Source organism: Manihot esculenta, chromosome 12 (assembly GCF_001659605.2).
Source record: "Manihot esculenta cultivar AM560-2 chromosome 12, M.esculenta_v8, whole genome shotgun sequence".
Lineage (NCBI taxonomy): Eukaryota > Viridiplantae > Streptophyta > Magnoliopsida > Malpighiales > Euphorbiaceae > Manihot > Manihot esculenta.
In genome coordinates, this window is record NC_035172.2 from 34,589,962 (window position 1) to 34,615,102 (window position 25,141).

General features: G+C 28.2%; 4 protein-coding genes across 6 annotated transcripts; 1 reads left to right on the forward strand and 3 right to left on the reverse strand.

The window, feature by feature from the left end:
• The first annotated feature begins 3,328 nt into the window (after positions 1–3,328).
• On the forward strand, positions 3,329–4,090 carry LOC110628574 (E3 ubiquitin-protein ligase RHA2B). Its single transcript, XM_021775320.2, has one exon. It carries the CDS (start codon positions 3,375–3,377, stop codon positions 3,864–3,866), a length of 492 nt encoding a protein of 163 aa, XP_021631012.1. The 5' UTR covers positions 3,329–3,374; the 3' UTR covers positions 3,867–4,090.
• A 4,619-nt stretch (positions 4,091–8,709) lies between these two features.
• Positions 8,710–9,155, reverse strand: LOC110628552. Its single transcript, XM_021775277.2, has one exon. It carries the CDS (start codon positions 9,038–9,040, stop codon positions 8,798–8,800), a length of 243 nt encoding a protein of 80 aa, XP_021630969.1. The 5' UTR covers positions 9,041–9,155; the 3' UTR covers positions 8,710–8,797.
• On the reverse strand, positions 8,710–17,345 carry LOC110628551. 3 transcript variants are annotated; one of them, XM_043948939.1, is made up of 9 exons: positions 17,052–17,345; positions 16,397–16,482; positions 15,508–15,654; positions 15,226–15,334; positions 13,934–14,057; positions 12,761–13,031; positions 12,046–12,285; positions 10,821–11,114; positions 8,710–9,054 (listed from the first exon to the last, which is right to left on the reverse strand). In XM_043948939.1, the coding sequence occupies exons 1-7, from the start codon at positions 17,173–17,175 to the stop codon at positions 12,178–12,180; spliced, it is 969 nt and encodes a 322-aa protein (XP_043804874.1). In that variant the 5' UTR covers positions 17,176–17,345; the 3' UTR covers positions 8,710–9,054; positions 10,821–11,114; positions 12,046–12,177. The 3 variants fall into 3 exon arrangements, with proteins under 3 accessions (XP_043804874.1, XP_043804873.1, XP_021630968.1); XM_043948938.1 differs by having other exon boundaries at positions 10,821–11,120; XM_021775276.2 differs by having other exon boundaries at positions 10,821–12,285.
• A 2,081-nt stretch (positions 17,346–19,426) lies between these two features.
• LOC110628214 (prostatic spermine-binding protein) lies at positions 19,427–23,817 on the reverse strand. Its single transcript, XM_021774758.2, has 3 exons — positions 23,347–23,817; positions 22,402–22,563; positions 19,427–20,170 (listed from the first exon to the last, which is right to left on the reverse strand). The coding sequence occupies exons 2-3, from the start codon at positions 22,519–22,521 to the stop codon at positions 19,709–19,711; spliced, it is 582 nt and encodes a 193-aa protein (XP_021630450.1). The 5' UTR covers positions 22,522–22,563; positions 23,347–23,817; the 3' UTR covers positions 19,427–19,708.
• Positions 23,818–25,141: the final 1,324 nt, after the last annotated feature.

Below are 25,141 nucleotides of genomic sequence, written 5' to 3' on the forward strand. Positions count from 1 at the left end.
TTATGAATAAATTTATTTTTTATAATTTTTTTTATTATTTTGCACATGAATGGAAAATATAGCAGCCTTCACTTATAAAGTTCCATATGAATTTTTTAACGGTGATTGTTTAAATTATCTACTTCTTTTATCCAATTGGAAGGGATTTCAGTTAGATGATCATGCAACCTAATAAGTGATAGCAACTTAATCACTTATCAATTGTTAATTTTCTTATTTAATTTATTAGATTAATACTACCCAGTACCCAAAAAAATCTTTATTTTTTCTGATTTTCATTTATATTCAAATTTTGTACTATAACGTTCTTATAAAATCCACCGAAAATAAAGTTTATAAATATATGTTCAAGTCAATTTGAGAAATCACTTGTTTCTCTTATTTTTTTTATTTTATTTTCGAGTCACATATAATCGTTATTCTGCTACAGTATCAACTATTCCTAACACACAGAGTCGTATGTACGGATGCACCTGTTTGCCCATGTATCATTTAATTTCCTTCAGCGTGCATGATGATAGAGCCATGGTGTAATCAAACCTGCTATCTTACTCCTCGTCACATCACAGGTGTTAGATTCTCTTGATGGATCCAAGTCTTGAATTTTTTAAAATAACTATTTTTTTAGTTGGATTTTTTAAAAAATTTTAGTTAGATGGTATGAGGGCAAAATAAAATAAAAATAACTTATTATTTCTGCAAATTCGAAGAGTAATGCATGAATTTGGTTTATAGTGAATTTAAAATATAAATATATGGTTGTATTTATTTTTATATAAATTCTTTTATTATATGTTGAGTCTGCGTTAAGCATATTTTTTGCCATATATATATATATATATATATATATATATATATATATATATATATATATATATATATATATATATATATATATATATATTCTATTATAATTAATCTCATTGTATAACTCCTGTTGGGAGATTTTGATTAAAATTTCTTAAGAATATATCTGATAAGTTATGCACAAAGAAATTATTTTTCTTTTTACAAATTTTAATTTGGTCTATTAATTCAAACGTTTTTGTTAATATACAGAAATATTCTAAAATTTTAATTTTATTAAAATTTATTATAATGTTAATAATAAGTTTAAATCAATTTTAACCAAAATATATTATCATTCGAGCTATTTGGTATTTGGTCCCGTGTTGATTTTACCGATGATTCATCCGACGGTGCCTGAAGAAGGACTAATGATCTCCATGGTGTTGCCCGCAGCTTAAATTTTAATTATTATTTTAATAAATAAATCCAATAAAAAAAGCAAAAAAGAAAAAACAGGCAATGCAACACCATCCGGCCCAGGCTCAGGCCCACTTTGTGTCTGGTTTGCCCATCACATAGTACACTGGAGACTATTATGCACTGCGGGGATGATAATCTCACAACCTCGTTAAATCCGTTTAAAATGATGACCAATGGCATGCAACCATATCCGGACTTTTTGCCCATTTGAAATTTGGAAAAAATATTTATAACGGTCAAAATTTACATTAGATGCGTTTTATAATCGCACCAAACTCTGCTGCATTTTAAAAAAGCGCTATAATTTTCTTTTTAAATACATCGATCGGCACTGCCCGTCGAAATCTTCAATTATGGCCTGGTGACACTTATAATGGAGCTAAGCCAAAGTTTTTTTTTATTATTTTTTTAATTATTAATATATTATAATAATATATTTATATTATATTAATTTAATAATATTATTTATATTATGTTTTTTATTATAATAAATATTTTTTATAATTTTTAATATATTAATATTTAATATATTTTATTATTAATATTTAAATAAAAAATTATTATTACTATTTAATTTTAATGTCATAAAATTAATATTATGTTATAATTAAATGTATAAAAATAATTTAGTAGTATTGTACATATTTATTCAATGATATAATTTTTCAATTATTTTTTATAATATATTTTGTTATTTTTAACATATTAATATAATAATATTATAATTAAATAATACATCTGACACACATTTAATTATATAATAATATTGTTTTATAATTTTAAAAATAATTATACATTTAATTACTTAATTAATCTAATTATATAATAAATTAATTAGTTAATATTTATTTTTCTTCTTATAAATTATAAATAATTCAATCACATACAGTATTTAAAATTATGGTATTATTTTGCTATTAAATTATTGTAGAAGATTACTTGAGTTTTTTTATAATTTATTAAGAAAAAATTAATTAATTAATTAATTTAATCATAAAATAAATTAATTACTTAATTAATTAATTAATTAATTTAATCAATCATAAAAAAATCCATGATGTCGTACAACATCTAATTATATCATAATTTTATCTTATAACTCTAAATATTAATATATTTTATTATTAATATTTAAGTTAAAAATATTATAAATACTATATAATTTTAATATTATAAATTAATATTATTTTATGATTAGAAATATACAGTTGCATAAAACAGTTTAATAAAATATAAATTTAATTTTTATAATTTAATATTTATATTAATTAATTAATTAATCTATTTTTCTTTAATAAATTATAAACAATAATGTGAATTCATAATTTTAAATATTAATATTTTTAATATATTAATACTTAATATATTTATCATTAATATTGAAATTAAAAAATATTATTAACAGTATATAAATTTAATATTATAAAATTAATATTATTCTACAATTAAACGTGTACAATTATATCAATGTAAATTTAATTTTTATTATTTTAATTATTTAATTCAATAATTTTATATATATTTATAACAAAATAATTTTTTTAATCTCAAATTGATAAAAAAAATTCGCCATTATCATACACTTTAAAAGATAAACTTATTTTGATTGTTTTTTCCAATTTAGAAAAAGGTAGGCTTTAATAGTTCAATAAATAATTAAAGGATTCAGGTGTATGTGATCAAGGAAGTTTCCTATTATTATCTAATTACCTAATTCATTTATTAAAAAAAAAAAGGCTTTAATAGTTCATTTATTATTTAATTTTAATTTGAAAAACATAATATATTAATAAATTTATATATAAACGTATTAATAAAATTATTAAAATATAAAAAATATTTTTTTTTAAATAATTGTCACGTTGAAAATGAAAATATTCATTTCATTTTAGTTTAAAAAATTTTGAGGAAAGAAAGGGAATAGTCACTCCCTCAAAAAGAAGAGGAAATGAATTGTGGCATTCCACGTGTTCCAACCAGAATTAGGTAACATGGAAAATCGATAACTTCACAGGGGAAAGAAACATGAAATGATAAGATCGGTATATTATCATACAAAAAGTTACTCATTCAGTCATCCAGTTTCTTTCAATCTTTAAGCAGCCATGTCTACTCTCTATGAATTCCTCGCTCGCCTCTACACCGTAGCTACAGTTTTCTTCTGCCTCTTAGCACTCGAAGCCGTAATTCTATTCCGGTCGGTCACCGGAAGCATCACCAGTTCCGATAACCGCAACGCGATCAGCACAACCGAATATCTGCAGCTGATTGAAGAGAAAAATCCAGCAATTCTCTACACAGAAATGCTGAGAGAGCAATTGGTAATAGAATGCTCAGTTTGTTTATCGGAATTTTTGGAAGGAGAAAGTGTTAGGAATTTGAAATGCAAGCACACATTTCACAAGGATTGCCTCGACAAATGGCTGCAGCAATATTTGGCTACTTGCCCTCTTTGCCGGACAAAGGTGTTGCCCGATGAGATTGTTGCTGATTATCATCGCCTTCGAGACCAGACGGATCAGTATGATGGGAGTGATGAGGAGATGATTTTCTTGCTTTCTGCTTTACATGGTAATGGTTTACAGAGGATTTTCTAGTTTCTTTCCTCCTCTTCCTCCTCTTCCTTGTATAAATTAAAATCCACAGATATTACTCTTATCCTTGTTTCTTCATAATGCTTAAACAAGAAATTTTTGGTATTCCTTGGAGATTAATCATTTACTTATATCTTTACGATCCACATTAATTGAAGAAATTACTTTGTACAGAGGATTAGGATTTGTTTGAAAAATCAAAATGGGTGATTGCTTTGCTTTGCTTTTCTACTCTGATTCTATGAAGCTCCGGTGTATGGTATGTCGTATGAGTGTTGAATCAAAAGTTCAGTTGCTGAATATCTTTGTATTAGTGTTTTGATCTTTATGAGAATTGGGATTGTAATAGATAAAGCTAATTAAGCAGAGACAAGTGGAATGAAAATATCAACTGCTGAATCATAAAATAAACATAAAATAGATAAATAAAATAATAAATATCAATGAGATTACAGAAAGGGCAGTAAAAATTGATGTACGATGAAGACAGTTGAACCACCAATGCAAGTAAGTCCTTGGGAGTGATGGGAAGCCTGTGTCTGTTTATATATATATATATATATATATGTATATATATTTAAATTAAATATTTCTATTAAATTAGTTAAAAGAAATATACATATAATTAAAATAATAAATATACATAGAATACAAATATTTCTACAAAGATATATTTACTGATATTTTCACATAAACAAAAAATACAAATTAAAACAATAAATTTTGATAATTAAATAACCCATATTAATAAATTATTTTTTATCAATTAAAAATTTTATTTTTCATGAACAGATATTAAATTAATAAATAAATTATTATTTAAAAAAAATTACCGACAATGTGATATTGAAAAGAAAAATTAATTAAGTGTATTTTTAAAAGTTGAAGGATTACCAAATTTAGAAATTGCTCAAAAGCTATCTTATTGAAAAAAAAAAAAAGACTTACATAAAGTCAGACCTTGTGGTGTTAAATGCAATTCAATATCCGACGTTGACAAAAGTTTTCGATTGGCTCATCCAAACAACTGTACTTTTTAAAAAAAAATTTAATTTTAATTCTTATAATTCGACTGTGAAGATAATATGTTTTTTCATATGGATAAAATTAAAATACATAGACAAAATTCTTTATTTTTAAAATTCGATGGATATAATTATTTATTTTGATATAATCTAAAAATCATAAAATATTATAAATATTTTATTTATTTTAAAAATAATCATGAACAATTAGTACATTAATTTTATTATACTTTACAGATTTAAAAGTAATTTATCCAAAAAGGTGGATGAGGGAGAATGATAGCTTCCTTGTGGGGCTAGAGGTAATGGAGTATTGGCCAATAGGCATAATACTTTTTTTTTTTTGTCTGATGCATTTTATTCCATACTTTTCTCTGAATGATTTCTCTGAGCTCAATAACTGCATACCATTTATTCCTATACTTTTGGAAATATCAGACTACTTCAATTTGTTTGATATTTTCAACCTACATTGACATCAAAATATCTTTTAAAAAATTTCATTATTTCATCTTATTATTTTTAATCAAAATTATTCTTTTTTTTTTAATAAAATTTGTCATAACCACAACTTTATTTCATAAAATCATGCACCATAAATAAAATCTACTAATAAATAATTATGTAAATTTATAGTCAGACATCACCATTCTTTTGTAAAAATATAATATGTATACATAAGAAAAAAATTAAATTTCTGTCAAGATATTTGAATTTCAACCAATAAAATTCCAACGGCTAATGTAATTTTCAAAGACATAAATGAATCCATTTATTAGTGAGCTACTTGCTAGACTCGACTTTAATCCAGTCAAATTTCAGCAATCAATGAATTTGAATAGTTCAGAAAATTCGAATTCAAGTTTTATACCAAGCAATTTGGAAGCTTAATTTTAATTTAAAAAAAAAAAAGATGAAAATATTATTAAATTGAATCAAAGATTGGAACTACCAAAATAAGCTCAGAAGGCTGACCTGTTGGGTCTGCTATTTGTTTATTGGGCTGTCTTAGACAATAAACAAATACTATTGGTAATGGAAGTGGGCCTTAAAACATATCCAAAACTCAGAATTTATTTAATTATACAGTAATCTATATATTTTTTTTATTTGCTTAGTATTTTATTTTTCTATTTTTTAAATATTTCTCTTATTTTCTCCAATTTAATTGGAGCAATTAAAGTATTTAATTTTTAAATTTTAATTAGAACTTTAAAAACTTAAATTTAAATTCAATACTTCTTTATCTATATATGATAAACTAAAGTTCAAATTTAAAAAGTTTATTTTTTTTAATTTCTTTAAATTCTTAATGAGGTCAAGTTAAAAAAAAAAAAACTACACGATTTTTCTATTTTTTTAAATTTAAAGTTAGTAATATTTATTTGCAATTATTTTCTAATTTTTCTTAATTTAAAGTTAGTAATATTCATTTGTAATTGTTTATAACTTTGAAGTTTTAATTTAAATTCATTATTGCATGTATAACAACTTATTAATACCTTATAACATTAGAGAAATTATAAATGTTTGAATATTTTAATTTTCACTTTTCTTCATATTATTTGTATAAATAATTATTTAGTATTTTTAATAATTAATTATCATTTTTAAAAAATCTAGATTATTTATGTAAATAAATCTAATTTAATATTAGTATTTTTTTCTATTTTCTTTAAAAGTTATTAATGAGGTTATTAAAATAACAAAGCAAAATGATGTTCTATTGTTAATATTAAAATATATTAATAATTATTTATAATAATTTAAAATTTATACTCATTACATTTCTATGTAATTTTATAAGTATATAATGGATAAAATTTAATAAAATTTATGATTTAATCTCTATCATTTTAATAAAAAATAATGACATTTTATATATTTTTTTTATTATTAATAAAATATTTTTTTATTAAATTCCTTCTTAGGCAGGCATAAATTAAAAAAAAATCAACTTAGATATTAAAAAGTATAGGAACTAGATGATTATAAATTTTCTTAATCTAAATTTTAATATAATGGCTTCTGTTTATATAATTAAAATTTAAAGATTGAATATTTTTTCATTAAAAAAGAAGGACCAAATTAAAGTTTTTATTAAATTTCAGATACTAGATTGTAATTTGTCCTTAATTATATTATGTCCTCTGTCCAGTACTAAATTTCAATAACATTGACACAAAGTGATTTTATTTCAGTATTTTTTTAAAGTTTGAAATTAAAATCAATTAGTAATATCTAAATATAGATATATAATTAAAATTTATAAAATTAAAGCATAATATATAATTAAAATAAGTGCACTAGATTTAATAATTAGTTTACTCAAAAATCAATAAATTTAGTAATAAAAAACTTATATTTATCTTCCTTTCACATGTGCCTTAAATTCTCCGATAAAAACAATGAGGAATTTGATACAAACATTCAAATAAGAATAATGATTATAACGTAATTTTTCTTTTAATCTCAATTCGTGTTAGGACAATTTTATTTGTTAAATTCTAAAAATATTTTATATTCAAAATTAATTTTAAAAAATTAAAATAACTAATTAAGAGGAGAATATCCGAATTATTCCACCTTATCTCTTTGGCTTATAATTATAACATTTTAATTAATTAATTGCATTTCCCAGCACATCATTTAAAACGAGGAATATAATTTGAGTTAGCAATCCCTTTCCATATAACTAAAACATTATTCTGATTATTTGTGTCTTAAGATAATACAGAATAGATATGAGTTTTTTTTTTTAATTTTTTAGTATATATTATTTTTAGAATTTTCAATTGAACTGAACAGTCCCCTATCAAACTTATCAAAGATATGCTATTCTATTGTTTTAATTCAATTTTAATTATATATAATTCTTAATTACTATATCTTTTATTATGAAATAAAATTTAATTAGAAGATAATTAATATATACAGATATGATACCTAATTAATGTATTGATAAAATCCATTTTAAAATTCAAATAATAAATTTTTATAAAATAATTACAAAATTTTAATTTATTTTCAAATAAAAAGCTTTAGTTAAAAAAAATTTAAAAATTTTGATTTAAAAATATAAAAGCAAATAAATTGAAAAAGGAAAATCTTAATGGCTAAGAAAGGATGGAAATTGTTATCGTTGGCCATACTAATAATGATGAACTGTAGCTTTGTATCGATTATACATTTCCTCCCACAACTCTATATTTTCAATTTTCTAAAATAATAATAATAAAAAATCATTCAGAAAAATATATGTTAAGTAACTTTATTTTATTTTTCTAGTAGAGAGAGATTAGAGAATATTGTTTGGTGTGGAGTTTTGAAAAAACAAATTCCATGTGAGAAATCATTTTAAAGCTATAAACAAAGACTTTACATATTTGACATATGCTTACTTCCAAACAATACCTTATTGACCAAATAAGCTCAAAACTGGGTTTTTGTTTCACTTAAATTATATAATAATAATAATAATAATAATTTGTGATTTAAAAAAAAATAAAACTGAAGATTAAAATTAGATTGCAGAAATTGAAGTTTGTACGGGTGAGTTTGAACTGGACAAATCAAGAAGAAGAACAGCACATGTTATAAGAAAACTTAAAAGCAAGATCCTTTTTCTTTTGGGGGGTTTTCTTTCCATGGTTGGACCACAAATTGAATTGAGATTCAAGCCCGCCTAATTTTGCTAATCAATAATGAATAATTTTAAGGAACCCATACACAAGTTACTGTTTGGCAACCAGAAATCTGAAGCTGAAAATCCAAAAAATGCAAGAATTTCCCAATCTAATCATGATTCAAACAACTTCAGATGACATTAATTTCTCATGTATTACTATATCGAAACAAGCAAACATAAAATTTGTACAGAATCACAAACCAAAATATTTAAGAAACAAGTCAGGCAGAGAAGAATCCATTAGAAGCTGCAACACCAACTTGGGACTTGGGCTCCAAAATCCACTTGGGAATTTCAATATTCTCTTCGGCAACCCTAACCCTAACCTTGTCCTTGACATTCTGAGCCAAGAAAGAAACCCAATTCACAACCTCCATCTCTGAATCTGAAGCTTTAGATAGCTTTCTTGAATTCTTCACTCTCCTTTCGTACTCCTCAGCAACCAGAATTGCAATGTCAGCCATGGAAGAAATTTGCTCTGTTTTTTTAGTAAAAGGATGCAGTTAATGGATTGAAGATGAATGTAGAAAGTGGAGAAGAAAGGTATTTATAGGTTGAAGGACACGTAAACGGGCAGTTTCATTAGAATGGATAAGGATGAATGATAGTGCTTGTGAATTATTTTACCACTCTTTTTTTAAAAAAAAAAAGAATAAATAAAAAAATCATTATATTTTTTTTAAATAGAATTTTTGGTTTGCTGGTTTTGAACGTGGCAGATTACACGTTTGCATAATTGTTTTTGGACTGGGATGCCAACCCACCATTTTTAAATAATCGTAACCAACCCATCTTTAAATAAATAATTAAATAAAATCCTCCTAATATCTAGAAATTAAATACCAGTACAGATTTAATATTAATGATTTTTAAAATCCTCATCGAAAATATTTACTCTTATTTGTATGTGATTTTTTTTTAAAAAATTAAAAGGTGGAAATTAATTAATTAATTAGTAATAAAATATTTTTAAATGAAAAAAAATAAAAGTCATGAGTACGTGTCATTGCAAAAGAGAAAGGGAAAAAGGTAAGCGGTTTTATGGAACCCAAACCATCAAACAAAACCGAAAGAACTGCTACAAGTGGATTCCATAGGTTGCGGTGTCGGCGGGCCGCTCCCCGATTTAGCCTTTAGCTACACTCTTTATGTACCAAAATTACATTTTAGTCCTTTTTTTTGGTAATCCCCATAACTTTAAAGATATATATTTTTTTAATTTTTAGGATATCATAGAAATTTATGCAAGAGTAATTTATTTTGTAATATAATAATTCAAGAAGTGAAGATAGTATTGAATTACAAACTTCTAAAAAGTAGAATCTGCATAAGTTTTATAATACTATGATTAAATTTTTGAAAATTATAGAAATTATAAAATTATTAAAATTTTAAATTAAGAGAAAGTAAATTATAAAATTAGAAAATTTAACCTCTATTTATTTGTAAAAATAAATTATATTTAAAAATATTTTTCATAACTATAAAAGACTTTCAAAACCATCTACCCTGGAATAACATTTCAACAATAAATTTCTTTAATCTCTCACGTCACGCAGCAACAGGTGGTTCATTTGAAAAAAAAAAAAAAAGGTTGATTTTAAGTGACCAAATCGAAAGTCCAAAAGAATTTTCAATACACATTGGACTTGACCTAACCCAGTCCATTTGTTAATTAAAATTAAAAATTAGGAGTTCCAACCTCTATAAAAGTAATTTATATTTAAAAAAATAATTTCCATATAATTTAATTTTTCAGAAATATTTTTTTATAAAAATATTTTCTTAAAACAATTTATTATTTAATTATAATATTAAAAATAAAATATTAATAAGTTTAAAAAATCGTTTAATTTTCTCTTCGATAAAAAAATTATTCTTAATATTACAAACTGTGATTGTTTTAAAAAAATTATTTTTTAGGAAATAAAACACAATGAATAACCAAACGGAAAATTGACGTTATTTTTGTAATTTTTATATTTTTTTAAAAAAATCATTTTAACTTAAAAATCGAATTAATCAATTTATTATTGATTTTGATTAATTTTTATAATGCACTGAACCCAGCTTTTTTATGTTTCCACTATTATTTGTTTACTTTCAGTCGGCGGATTCCTGTACTAGATAAAAGCTTGGAAGGATCACCACTGCAGTCGGTGCCACGAATCCGTCCAACCAAACAAAAACTTGAAAAATATTAAAAGAAAATCAACAAAACAGACCTAATAAATAGGAAAATACCTCATCAGCGACCCGTGACCAGCCACCACCTGTGGGATTTTGACGTCTACCGCCACCTGCCGTCCACGCGAATCACACAGCAGCTGCGTTGGTGACTCACGACTGATGGTCCACTTAGGCTTTAGTCACTGCGAAAATTATTAGAGAAATGGGATTTCTAAACTAATAATTTCCAAGAGTGAATGGATTCCAGTCCAAGTACATATATGCAAATGGTCGCTTCACATGGCTGCATATTTCAATGTTGGGAATAGTTGCTGTGTCCCAAGAATTCCATAGCAAGCACGCTACATGCTACAACTTCAAACAGAAAGAGATGATCACATAGCGACGAAACATGAGGCAAGATCTTATAGTATGTCTACTGTATAGGGCTTGCTCACATGATATGCTCCCAACCATTGTCATTGCTGCCTAACACTATGTTTCTTGGATAACATAATTGAATCATTTTTTGTCCTCATCTTATTTTTGTTTATGCATATCATGTGACTTCATTGCTAAACTAAGAATTTAGATCCCTTTATATTCTTTCTTTAAAGGATAATTAAAGTGTGTATATGTGCACACGAGCATGCGTGTGGGAGGATAATTGGAATCTTTGTGCATTTCTATAATGTCAAAGATGGGTTCAAGCTATGTTACAGAGGGTTCAAGTAAGCAATTTGCCTAATGAATTTCTCTGGCCAAGGATAATCAAGTCTCATAATAGATGAAAAGCGAAAAAAAATACTTGCTCAATTCAGTACGAATTGGGACTTATTGCCACAAAAATCAAAATCAAAACTTACAGGCGATTTGCCCACAAAGTTAATTTGGGGTACCTTGCCCTTTGATGACAAGTTCAGAGGCAAATTGAGAAAGAATAACAGCGTAAAAATATTGAATTGAGCATTGCCAAAACAGTAACAGGTTATCCAGTACATTAAGAAGAAAAAAATGGAATAAATAGTTAAAGAAACATGTCAGAAATATTTGACAACACATTGCATGCAAGGTTAATCCAAACAAATATAGTACAAAATGATGTTCTGTTCTTTCTTCTGTAATAGATTAAAATTTAAAAGCATGGAAGAGAAAATGAGACATCTTTATTTAGTTATTTTTCAGAACACCTTGTTTCAGCTTTCTTTACTCATCAGACCATTGTAACAATACCAGGAGCTTTTCACAAATTGTCCTGTACAGATTTGTAATGATAATTTGAACAAAAATATTTTCTTACCTAGTAACTGCACCAAGCATTTCGTAATAAATGAAGTTTAGAGGTCCGTAGTATAGTCTAACCTCCCAAAATAGAGAAACAGTCAATCTCTAAAGTATGCTATTACTGTGATCAATTGTATCTCGTCTTTACTCATAGGAGACCCAGAACTTGCAAATGCTGAACATGTTCAGGTGGGAGAGGTGGAGGAGACCAATCAGATCCCATCGTCTCGCTATCAACATCCTCAACCACATATTCCTGAAGGAAGAATTAAAAAATAAAATAAAATGAAAAACTCAAACCAAGTTATAATATTTAGTGAAATAAAATTTGCTCATGTGTCAAAGATTAAGGCCCTGTTTGGCAATTTTTAAGGAAGTATTTAGTGCTTTGACGTATTTAGAGATAAGCTGAGTAAATTATGAAAAGTTACTTCTTTTTAACTTTTGGCTTGGCTAACCACTATCGTAACAACTACCAACTACTAAAATAGTAGCTATTAAAATAATTATCAACTACTAAAACAACCAACAACTAATCTTACACCTAAGCCTAAAATGTGACACACCAACCAGCAACAAATGTTGTGATGTGAAAACAAAGTGAATAAGAGATATTTCAAATCAGGAATACCAACCAACTTTTAATCAGTAACATAATGCCATGAAAAAATCGAGTGCAGAAAGATCTTTGGCCCTTATGAGATCTAAACATAAACAGTTTAGACACTCACTTTTGTTAGCATCCTTTTTGTTAGTATGTGATAATGCCGTTGCCAAATTCGCTGTCCCACCATCGTAGCTACTAAAACACTATAGAATATGCCAATCACTGTAAAGAGTCCAACCACAATCAAAGCCATTACAAATAACAATGGTAGCCCTGCTTCACCAGCACCTCCTAAGCAACCACATTCACCAGCTGCACTTGCACAGCTTTCACAGCAAGTGGTACAGTCAGTCCACATACAAAGAGTGCCAGGTAGATGGCAGTCTGCACACAATCTGCAAAAAAAAGAAAACCAAATGGATAACCAGAATTATCAATAGGTCTACTCAGTGAATCCAATAGCCACAGCTTAAAAGACGAAAAGGAACTCCAAGAGCAAGTATGACTTATTCATTGAATATCCAGGCAATTCTTTTGCAGTATCATTTTATTATTTGCACAATATTCCAGTACAAGTCAGCACCAAGGCAAGAGAGGCAGTGTGATTCGTGATGATCATCCTCTCTATTCATCATTTACAACACAGGAGGGAGAAGAGAAAGAAGGCTGACCCAACTTAGGCAGAAAATTTGGTTGCATAATGCAAAAAGTAAGGACATTAAAATTTTAGCTTTCAAAGACAGGACTCAAAATTACTAGAAAAAACCTCCATCCTTTCCATTGCTCAAACAGGATTAAAAAAAAAAGGCAAGAAAAAACATCAGAAACCTCAATTCAATGGATGAGAGTTCTAGAAAGTACAAGAAATGCATGATAGTGACAATAGCATTCACAATGATAAGGAAAACATGTACTCCACAAAAGGCCTCTTAATTTCAAACTCACAGAAAAGGAGGAACTGGTTATATGCTCCCTTTATGGGCAGAGTTTGTAACAAATGTTTCACGGTAAAAACAATTCAATTAATGATTTTAAGATTCTTCAATACTGGGAAGGCTTTCTGAATTCGTCATTCCTTCCATCAATATTGCAGACACAATAAGGAACTAAACTCTCAACTTATGTACGATACTCATAGTTTATCGAGGAAAAAGCAGTTTAAATGCTCCAAAAATAAACAAGCCACAAGAAACGAACAAATAAAACTTTATCATTCTCATAACTCCTGTAAGAATCAAACCATAATCAACTATGTCATATGCATCAGCTTCTAAAATAACAAATAGTAGATATATACCCAGGCTGACAGCAACAGAAACATAATTCTCGACAAGGCTGAGTCAAATCACTGCGAACCCTCTGATCATAACAAGTAATGAAGCACCCAGATAGCCCTAGCAAAGCAAAAAAAAGCAGCGATCCTGCACAGCAACACATTTACATAAAGATGCCAACCACATATTCTAGCATAAAGTACAACAGATTAGCACGTGAATCCTAAAAGTACAATGGTTAATTCTGTTTTATCTTCATGTAGATTACAACATCAATAAGAAATTTTGAGCTCAGAGAGCAACATAAGCAGTCCAATCCACTGATCAAATAAAACTTGAAAAAAGCTATAGCAACAAGGTAAAGCGGAACAAACATCCACCAAAAATAATCGGCAGCTGCAGTCAGATCAATGTGAGATAAAATGGGGAAGTACAGATAGAATGCTATGTGGCAACAAAGTTTCTGTTAGACCGAAAGGCAATCCATAGAATATGCATCTAAAATTAAGCCTAGTATACCCTATACTTGTGTATTTGGCAGTACAAAAAATAAAATCTCCATAAAATTAGTGTAGCTGAAAAGAATAGAGATGGATTTGTGGCAAGACAAGAAAGGACCAAAAGAGGAAACAAGTACATGTAAAGAAAGCTGGAAGCATCACCGATTCAAAATATGAAAGATAGCTACTTGAGTACAAGTTGAGTTGCAGTCTATCTGAAATAGCATAGCCATATCTAACATAGATATGTCAATGCATCACTGGAAAAGCAAATTCACACAGAATTACAGAAGTGCAAAAGAAAATATGATACTATACAAACAGAAGCTGTATAGTATGCTATAAAAGAAGCTATAAAAGAATGGAATGGAAGATTTTGAAGAAGCTATTAAACAAGTTGATGATCGTGAGCAAAAAAAGCTTGAGGAATTACCCTAGAAAAAGAAGATAATAAGCCATGGAGACAACAATGAAACTTACAGATTTAACTCTCTTTTTTTTGTTCCTTGTGGATTAAGAGCCTTTTGTCTGTAATAGTGACAAAAATTCAAATCACAAAAATAGCTGCCCCTTTATGTGATAAGATGATTATTTTGGGAGGTAATGTACAAAGTTCTAATGAAGTTCAGATGAAAAAATTAAGGCATTTTTCTGAATCATTAAAATGCAAAGACAAGATCATTAAAGTTCCATGTGGACAAGTCTTTTACTGAAAAGACCTAAATCTCCCAAAATAAAAATGAATGGTTCCAGAAACCACATGTATGCATTGAGAAGCATTAAGATAACTATTAGTTCGAGTTCTTGAGATTTACCACATATGTAATAGAAACTAAGCTCATTATCAAAGCCCCACGCGTGTCGAAGCCAAGAATGCTGATAACTATCAATTAAATACACCAAATATCCAAGTGAAGCAATAACCTGCACACAATAAACATAAAGAACACAATCAATTCTTTAAACAGAGAAAAGAGAAAAAAAAAAGGGTGGGGATGGGAGGTAGCAAACAACATAGCAAACAAAGTACAATGTAAAAATAAATAAATTAGGGAAATAGAATAAAAAACAAAATATATTAGGAAACGCTGACTTACAAGCTGGACAGCCAAAAATATAAATGCTATGTCTCTAGTCACGAAGAATCGCAATTTCAGAGTTCGCCATTTCCTATCTGCATCAACATGAACTCTTAAATGGTAAGGGGCCTTGCAGGTTGTGCAATGAACAAATGCAAACCCTTCCTACAAAAGCAAAAGAGAAATAATTGCCAAAAATAAAGCTACAAGTAAATGGGCATGCATGTCAAATTATGCAAAATTATGGCAAAAGCACAAGTTTTTTTCTTCATCAACCATCAGTTGCTTGTCAGTATACACTACAAAAAATGCACAAACCAAATGGCTTCAACTAAAACAATATAGTTCTACAAACATATCCAAGACAATCCACATACTGCCTCCAGATGGCCAAATTAAAAAATTGTATAAACAATAATACATGCAGTTCAGCCATATGAAGTGGATGATGACAGTGTGTCCATATCAAGTATCGATAGGAGGTCTGCTCTAAAAGAAGTTAAGGCTGCCAAGATCATACTAATCAGTTAATCAGAAAAAAAAATGCATTTAACATGAACATAAGATATATTGCACAGCAAACATAATGAATGCAATATTAAAGTACACAAACAAATTTCAGTTCAATTGCGTCTTACACAGACATTTTATTTCAAATATTATCCAAGAAGATCGTCCTAATAATTAAGGAAAAACTTTGATCAACACCGTTTGACTGATAATTGGCCTCTCAAGAGTGCTTCAGTCAGACCACAAGTAGACCCACATCACAAATTGCAGTTGCATGAGCAACATTGGGTCATCTGTAACATGGTAAACCTATATCACTAAGCCCATATAAGAAATGATAGTTACTAATTTAGCAATCAGGAATCGAGAATAAAGAAAATGAAGGTGGCAATGATACCTTCGCAGCTCGCCAATGGTCCAAACATTCCCTATGGACATATTTTGATGTTCCTTTGCATTTGCATGGAGCAATGAAATCCCTACCTAAGTGGACAAAAGGTATGAAATAAATGGGATCAGTAAAAAATGTTCAGCTGAACTCAAACATGCACATAATAGAGCATGTTAAAGAAAGGGCAAAAAGCTAACAAATCTGATCGTCTTCTTTAGATAAAACCAATCCATTAAAGCTCTTATGCAGACCAATAAGACTTGAGTACTGAGACGCGAAGAAAAATGACAAACAAAACAGCAAAAGCTTCAGAGTCAAGTCGCATCATTGCTCTCAATTTCCAACTGTTGCAGTTACCGCCAATCGCGTATAGACAATAATGACAATACTAGTAACTTTTTTTTTGGAAAAAAAAAAGAGCAAAATTTCAGAAAAGAACAAATTCAGCCCAAAAGAACAACTTTAACAAATTGCTGACAAAAAAAATCCACATTTTCAGCAGTCCAGGCAAAAACACGTTCAATATACATCCAAATGAGTACAATTCAAACGAGTGATACTTCGTCCGATTCCCCACAAATGACAATAAGGCGTTAGAAATCGTGAAATCTAGGAAAAAACGAGAGGCTTTGGGATTTGGGGAGAGAAGGACAAAAATTACCGTCAGTTTCAAGGCAAATTCGGCATTGAGTTTGCTCCCCAGGACCGGCCTCCAGGTCGATCTCGCTGGTTTCGGTGATCGGAGAGGGAGGGATTAAAGGTGAGGAGCCTGAATCGTCAGCCATTGGAATTTGACCCGAGCGAATATGAATTAAATTTATTTATTTACAATTTAAATTGAGAGTATAAAGATTTCATTCATGGAGATAGAGGTGAAATTAAAACCCCCTGAAGTTGACTATGCTGTGTGAAGGTCTACTCCGAGTTTTTGGTTCTGAAGATGAACGCAAACACAAGTGAAAATTCAATAATAATAATAATAATAAATATCTATTTAGTCTTTTAAATTTATTAAAATTTATTTATTAATTTAAAAAATTTATTAAACGTTTCCTCAATTTTATAAAAAAAAAAAATCTAATTAATCTTTCATTTTAAAATTTTCTCATTAAATAAAAAAATTAATTAATAATTTTTTTAATATTTTATAAATATTTTAATATATTTTTTAAAATTAAAATCACTAAATTTTAAAAACTAAATAATAATTATCCCAAATAATAACACATAACTATCACAAGCTTCTCATAATTTATAAATATTTACTACTTCATCCTTAAATTTTGATAATTACACTAACAAAATTTCCAAATTTTAAATCTATTTATCCAGTCATTCCATATTTTTTTTTAAATTTAATTATTTAACCTTTGTATTTTAGCAAAACTAATTATTTTATTATTTTATTTTCAAAAATGACTAAATATTCTTTATATTTTCATATTATTAACTATCTAGTCTTAATATTTTCAAATCATTAACTATTTTAACCCTCCATTTATAAAGATCCTTAATATTAGAAATAATAAAATTGCATTTCTCTCCAATTAAAATCTACAATTTCAAAGTAAATCCTGTAATTTTAAAATCACAATTATTAAATCCTTATAATTTTAATCATTTTAGTCTCTGCAATTTTAAAATAATAAATATTTAAATTTTACATTTCACGATTAAATAATAATTATTTAATTTTTGCAATAAACTAAATAATTAATAATTTAAAAAATTATCAACTAATTAATGTGTACTTTAAAGTACAAGGAGTAAACAAATACTTTAATATATATATTTAAAGTAAAATTACTAATTGCATTAATAAAATTTCATCAAATAAAAAAAAATATCATTCTAAATAGAAACGATTATGTGTAATAAATTTTCTAATTAAAGTATAAGCAGTTAGAATAGTATTATGACAAATTTATTTAACAGAAATATCAGTTCTAGAGTTTAATAAAGATTTATAATCATTTAAAATCAAATCCCTACATAAGATAATTTGGCAATATAAGATAATTTGACAAAAATACTCCTCAAATGGCTATTTAAACCCTTACATAAGATAATTTAGCAAAGATACTACTCTTTTTTTCTCAAATAAAGCCACAGAAAAAGGTTTTTACGAGATAAAACTCGAATAAGATTTTACGACTGACGTCATCATTACGATGCCGGAAACCCAAACCTTCATTAAATATTACTTTTCGAAACAACCAAATCAATAAACTTTTAAGAAAAGCCAACCACAGAAATAGATATATAACTCTTATATATTAACGAACGGCCTTCTTCCAATTTTTATTTATTAACTAAGAAGCAATCATCAAAATATAAAAAATTACGAAAAAATTTTATACAAAAATTAAGAATTTTTGTTTTCATAAAAAATAAAATGTATTGGATTGTATGTAAAAAATCTCTTTACCCTACGAAAATTATAAACGACAATCGGAATATTTTTATAATTTTTAATAGGGATAATATTTTATTTTTCATCAATAGTTAATAATCAATTGATGGAGATCGTTTTTAATGGGAAAGGAAAAGAGATATTTGCTTTAAGAAAGAGGAAAATGTAAGAGTATCGAGTTATAAAGGGATAATAGAGAAAATATTTTTTTCTCTTGTAAGTGTCCACGTATGAAATTAAGGTATTTTTATAAAAATAATTCCAAATATACCATTTTTAATATTAATTAATAAATTGCCTGATTTTTAACATTTCATAAAAGAATATTTCAGTAAAATATTACCTTAGTTCTGGTAAAATTAACCCGTCTCGACTTAAGAATTTTTTATTAAAAAAATTTAGAAATTATTATACTATTTTAAAAATAAAATAAAATTTCGTAAAACGGTACAATTTAATTAATTTGAAAAAAAAGAAAAGAAATTGACATAGTTATTTGTCTTTAAATCCAAATCCACAATACGTTATTTTTTCCTCCTATAAGCAAGTCATTAATTCTATTTCTGTTTCCTAAGATGATAAATCAGCCATATGCAAATGAAGAAAAAGTCACCGACAGAAACTTCTCAAAACAATAAAATGTTAATTCTACGAGTAAGATCTGATTAAATGTTGCTAAAGATCATTAATCACCACAATTTCTTTTCCCAAATTAATCATTCGCCGAAGCTCACTGCTCACAGTTCTAGAGTACTCTAATCATGCAACGAAAATAACATAATTATGCATAATAACATTGTTCCTAAATAGGCCTGCCTCATAAGCTCAGTAGATGCATCAAAGTTAGGTAACAAAGTCACAGAAAACAGTATGAGCTGAGGAGCCTTTCTACTGTTACTCTACTTTCACTTCTTCCTCTTCTTTGGTGGCTGGAGGGCTTCCTCATCTTCATCCTCTTCTCCTTCATCATCCTCTACTTCCTCAGCATCTTCCTCCTCTTCCTCCCCACCATCATCATCGTCGTCATCGTCGTCGTCATCATCGTCATCGTCGTCTTGATCTTCACCTTCACCGTCTTCTTCATCATCATCTTCTTCCTCTTCTCCATTCTCTTCAGGACCACCTGCTCCACCATCTGGACCCTTCTTCGAGTTGCTCTTGTTGTTATTGGTGTTTTTGCCATTGTCCCCTCCATCATCAGATGATAGTTCCTCTTCCCCTTCTCCAAATCCACCATCTCCTTCATCATCGTCATCGTCATCGTCTCCGTTGGGGTCATCTCCACCTGCATCAACTGGCTTGGCATGGCCTTGTGTGTCATCTCCTTTCATTCTAGGTTTGTTAGTCATCAGGAATTCAATTGGATCCTGAAACAAATTTAATGAAGAGCGTTCCATAGCAGGTGAAGCATATCGTTAGACAATATTAAAATAAGTAAATAGTACCCCTAATGTTAGCAGGGAGATAAAGAATCATTTTCACTGCTACTATAGTCCACCTCACAGAAGCTTTATTAGTGTGTATGCGAAGATTGTGAATGAAAAAGGCAGGATAAATTCTCCACCAGGTTGATGGAATTTTATCAAAAAGTAGAGTGATAAATGAGAAGATTTGCCAGCACAAACAATTATACTTAAAAGAGGAGATAAAAAAACCAATAACAATCTTTAGGCCATAAACAATCTTATTTTACAAGATGGCAGTCCCAGATTCTATGTTCCCCATTTTTCAAAAAGAGTGGGTGGTGACGTGGCCTCTGTGGTAGTAGAATATGCTGTCACCATAGCAAGAAAGGAAAACACTGTTGGAAATATGGTTCTGTTTACAGGAGAGAGACATGGCCCCCAACCACTTTGGAAATCTTCGGATATATGGTTCTCTCATTCAACTTGCACCAAGGCCCACCTTTTTTACTTTTTCCCCTTTTCCAAATGAGAAACTAGAGGCGTCCTACCAACAGTGATCATCCTTGCAAATCACACGACCTATTCCTCTAGCTTGTATGATTACATTATTATCCGTTGAATACAATTTATATAAAAAAATATTTTCGTCCAAAAATCTAATTTTTTAAGAATATGTTAAAAAAATAAAAAGATAAGCTGCAACAGCCTACATGTATCAAGGAACAGAGTGATCACATCATATAATTAGAAGCGGTTTTTATAATTATTCAGTATAGTGGAATATAATTATTCAGTATAGTGGAACACTTAGTATAAGTTAGAGAACTTACAAAGATCACTAGTGATCAGTAACATATATCCAATTTAATATTTCATCAGTAAAAAAGAAGGATAAATCAGTAATTTCAACACCATTTAACTTGGATTTCTCTTTTGAATAAATCAGACTGGTATCTAAAGGTATGAAGTCAAACAACCAAATTCCTAGAAAGGGTCAAAATACCTGTAGAAGTGGCCAAACCACGGTGACGTAAACAACCCAAAAAGAAATTAAAAAAATTAAAATGGCCAAAATGATTTTTTCGGAAGAAAATCTGCACCGTATTTGCTGTTTTTGAAAGGACCGTCCAAGATTTATAAAACCCAAATTACATAAACTCTAATTATAGTATTACTATTATCCAATACGCCAAATTTCGTTTCGACTGAAAAGATAGGCCTAGTGTAGTTTAAGTAAATAATATATTCAATTCAAGTTTGAAAAAAAAAACAATATTAAATTAAATATTTACATAAAAAATTACACAAAAACAATAAAATATTTTTGATAAAAAAATAAATATTTAATACTATTAAACTTATTTCGATATCTTTCAAACTTCTAATACCTATATTTTTAGAAAATATAATTAATATAGTTAAAAAATAAATTTTATTTGCTCTTTTTAATATATAATTTTACTCACATTGATTTATTAAAAATGAAATAACTCAATATTATTAAATTATTCTTAAATTTCCATGTATAAGAGTTGGAGCGGATAGAATATTTAATTATAAGAAAAAGACTGTTTCAAAAAATATATATATATATATATCTATATAAGAAAAGACCGACTCCTTATCCACAGCATCCTAAAACGAATATTCCTAAGTCCAGCCTCGGTGGTATAAACGAAAACCACGTCTCTCCTTTGACTTTAAATTGTAATACACAACAGAAGAATTATTTTATTCTAAAAAAACAAAATAATTATTTTATATCATATACATCTCACTGGCCACACGTGTAAAGTCGGGACTCAAACTAGATTATAAAATATGGTTAAACATTCCTTCCAAATCCGGCGCACGTTAGTTAAACACGGACACAGAAATGGAGGGCGCACGTTAAGCTGGCATGGAGTAGGCAGGAATAGTAAAACTACCCACCACACAGAACACAGAAGGCATATAAAAAAATAAAACATCCAAAAAGTCCTACAGAGCAATTAGTAGACCCACGCCTAGCAGAAAGGAGAAAAATGAACAGCGTCCGATGAGATTAAAAAATACGAGGAAGGTGCAGGCGCAAGTTAGAAAGGCAAAAGAAAAGCGCGTTTTAGTGGATTTCGGAAGAAAAAGCGCATACTAAGATATCACTGAGCCAGATTTTACTAGGAAACGAAAATCTAAAAGCCTTTTTGACTTACCTGAGCTGATAGCTGGGATTTGACCAATGCCGAAACTAGCAAACTAGCTACTGCCTCGCCGGCGCACGTTAGTGCACCGTTACATGGCGTAACTGTCACTGGACCGTAGTTGGCCTCCATTTGATTTGCGTGCGTCAAAAACAGAAAAACAAATATTAAAACCTGCACAGATGACAATAGACAGGAGATCGTTAGATCTACTCAAACGCCTAAATCAGCCGTTAGATCTCACACCATATTCTACGAGTTGAAGGCAAAAAAAAAGAAAAATCTTTAAAAAATAAATAAAAACTTTTGGGAACTAAAAATGTTTCTTTAACAGTGAAAAAAGTTAGAATAAAAGAAAAATAAAATTAAGGATTTCCTAGCGGAAAAAAAAAACAACATAGAAAAGCTGTTCTTTTAAGAGAATAAAGACAAGAAACCACTTTCAGTGAAGGGAAAACTCGCCGGTGACGAGTTTAGCAGTGAACTAGAAAGATATTAGTCAAACTTAAGCTAAAAATAGAAGTTTTGGACGTTAACAACTTAAGATTGCACCGTAACTGTCTTCAATCCGATGACTGAACGAAAACAAGTAAAACGTTAACGCAAACCGTGGCTGAAACTCTTAAAATCCAGCAAAACGTTAAGCTCACAGCTAGATTATCTAAAACTTGGCGTAAAAAACGAAATTATTCGCATGGAAAGCACCATAATCAGAAGAAAAGAAAAAAATTAAAGCAAAACAAGTTAAAATATCATCCAAAAATAGCTAAATTCAACGGAAACAAACACAAAAGAATCAAAACCGTTTTCATACAAGAAATTCACAGCGTGAATTGCATACCAGTTAAAAGTGAAAAAGGAAGCTCGAGCAGTCAAACTGAAGCAAAAATCAAGTAGAGAGACGCTAAAACTGACAATTCAAAGCAAAAGAAAGCGAATCATAGAGCAAAAGCTTACCGGAAATGAAGATCTGAGCACAGAGAGAACAGATCTGGAGGTTTAGGGCTCTAAAATCTGGAGAAATAAGCGTGAGGAGCTCCGTTCATTTTGGACCGTTGGATCGTGATCGTAGAGACACAGAGACACCAAGTTATAGAAAAATATCACGGAGAGAGAGAGAAAGACAAATAGAGAGAGAGAGAGAGAGAGAGAGGGGAGGAGAGAGTCCGAGAGAGAGAACTGGTGTGGCGTGGGTGACTGACTGCCCGTAATTTCTCAGTCAGGTATCGGGCAAGACGGGCAAAGTCCTTCTCAGCATAAACACTAAAAAGATCGTGGGCTTGGGCTGCCCGGAAGAGAGAGTAACGACAAGACAATGTTTGGGTATTTATTTAATTTCATTTTTTTGAAAAAAAAAATGTTTAATGATTATGATTTATTAATTACCGCTTTATCTTCTCCCTTTAATTTATTGAGCCCATCGCTTTTGGTTCAAGTTTCTCTCTCTGTTTTGGAGTCGTGTTTCGTACTCTATTGTGGCTTAACCATGGTGTGGTTGTTAAACCACAGAATCTGGTTAAACTCGGGTTATCTTAACTCATCTGACTCCAATTAAATTAATTAATATATCATCGTTGCCTTACAGCCTACGCCCTACGGTATACATCTTGTGGGCCCACTTGAGCAATTTGGATATTTCAATATTTTTTTTCTTATTTAATGTTGTAGTCCCATGCACGTGTTAGTTTTAATATCAGAAAAATAGCTTCAAAATATATTTAATTTAAATCAGAAAATATAATAAACAACGTGAAATTAGCATTTAATTTTAAATATAAATGTCAACAAAAGTGTTAAAAAGACAAATTTAAGTTAAATAAATATATTATACACATATGATTGAATTATGCGATATTTGATTTAAATTGAAAAAGTTAGTTAAATTAAATTAAATTAATTTTTTATTTATTTTAATTTAATTTAATTTTTAATTTTAAAACTTTTAATTATTTTAATTCAGCTCAATTTTAATAAAAAAAATTAAAAAAGTCAAATTGAATTGATTAGTAATAATAATATGTTATTTTCAATAATATAAAAAAATTAAATTATATTAAGATTAAAATATTTTAATTAAATTTTAAAATAGTATATTTAATAAAAAATTTATTAAAAATTGAAATCGAATAAATTGAATCGAATCGAATCAGACCGATTCGATTTAGTTTTTAATTAAAATCAATTCGACTTGATTTTTATAAATATTAAAATTTTAATTTTTAATTTATTCAATTCGATTTAATTTTAAATCAAACCGACCAAAAACTCACCTTAAATCAGATGTGAAATGAAATGGGGTAATCCAAACCTTAGCTTTTGGGCATCTCCTTTCGTTTCCTTAAGTCACAGAAGCTGGGCCTCACCTCTTTTATTTATTCAATTCTTACACTACTTGCGATTAAATTTGGACAATTAAAATTATAATAATCATAATTATCTTTTTTTTTTAATTACGCAATAAAATTTAAATAATAATAATAATAATAATAAAGCAATTTGGATTTGGTTAATGCATGAAAATATAACCTAATCTCTTCTAACTTCACCTACCGTAACCTAATCATATATTATTTTCAGATTGCATTAAAGAATATATGTAGAATATTAGATTTAAGTTGAAATTTTTGTTATATTAAAAACAATTCCTTATTGTTATTATTCAAATATAAATAATTTGTAATCATAATGCTGACGGCATACCTTCATGAGTAAATTATATATGATTCTATTTTTTTAAATTAAAATGACTAAA

Bases quoted from the DNA above. Each gene is read 5' to 3' on its own strand.
- LOC110628574 (XM_021775320.2), top strand. From the start codon at position 3,375: ATGTCTACTCTCTATGAATTCCTCGCTCGCCTCTACACCGTAGCTACA.
- LOC110628552 (XM_021775277.2), bottom strand. From the start codon at position 9,040: ATGGCTGACATTGCAATTCTGGTTGCTGAGGAGTACGAAAGGAGAGTG.
- LOC110628551 (XM_043948939.1), bottom strand. From the start codon at position 17,175: ATGGCTGACGATTCAGGCTCCTCACCTTTAATCCCTCCCTCTCCGATC. The intron at 16,483-17,051 runs GTAATTTTTGTC...TTGTCCACTTAG, and splicing joins AATTTGCCTTGAAACTGACG to GTAGGGATTTCATTGCTCCA. The intron at 14,058-15,225 runs GTAAATCTCAAG...GTTGCTGTGCAG, and splicing joins TAGTTTCTATTACATATGTG to GATCGCTGCTTTTTTTTGCT.
- LOC110628214 (XM_021774758.2), bottom strand. From the start codon at position 22,521: ATGGAGGCCAACTACGGTCCAGTGACAGTTACGCCATGTAACGGTGCA. The intron at 20,171-22,401 runs GTAAGTCAAAAA...AATTTGTTTCAG, and splicing joins AATCCCAGCTATCAGCTCAG to GATCCAATTGAATTCCTGAT.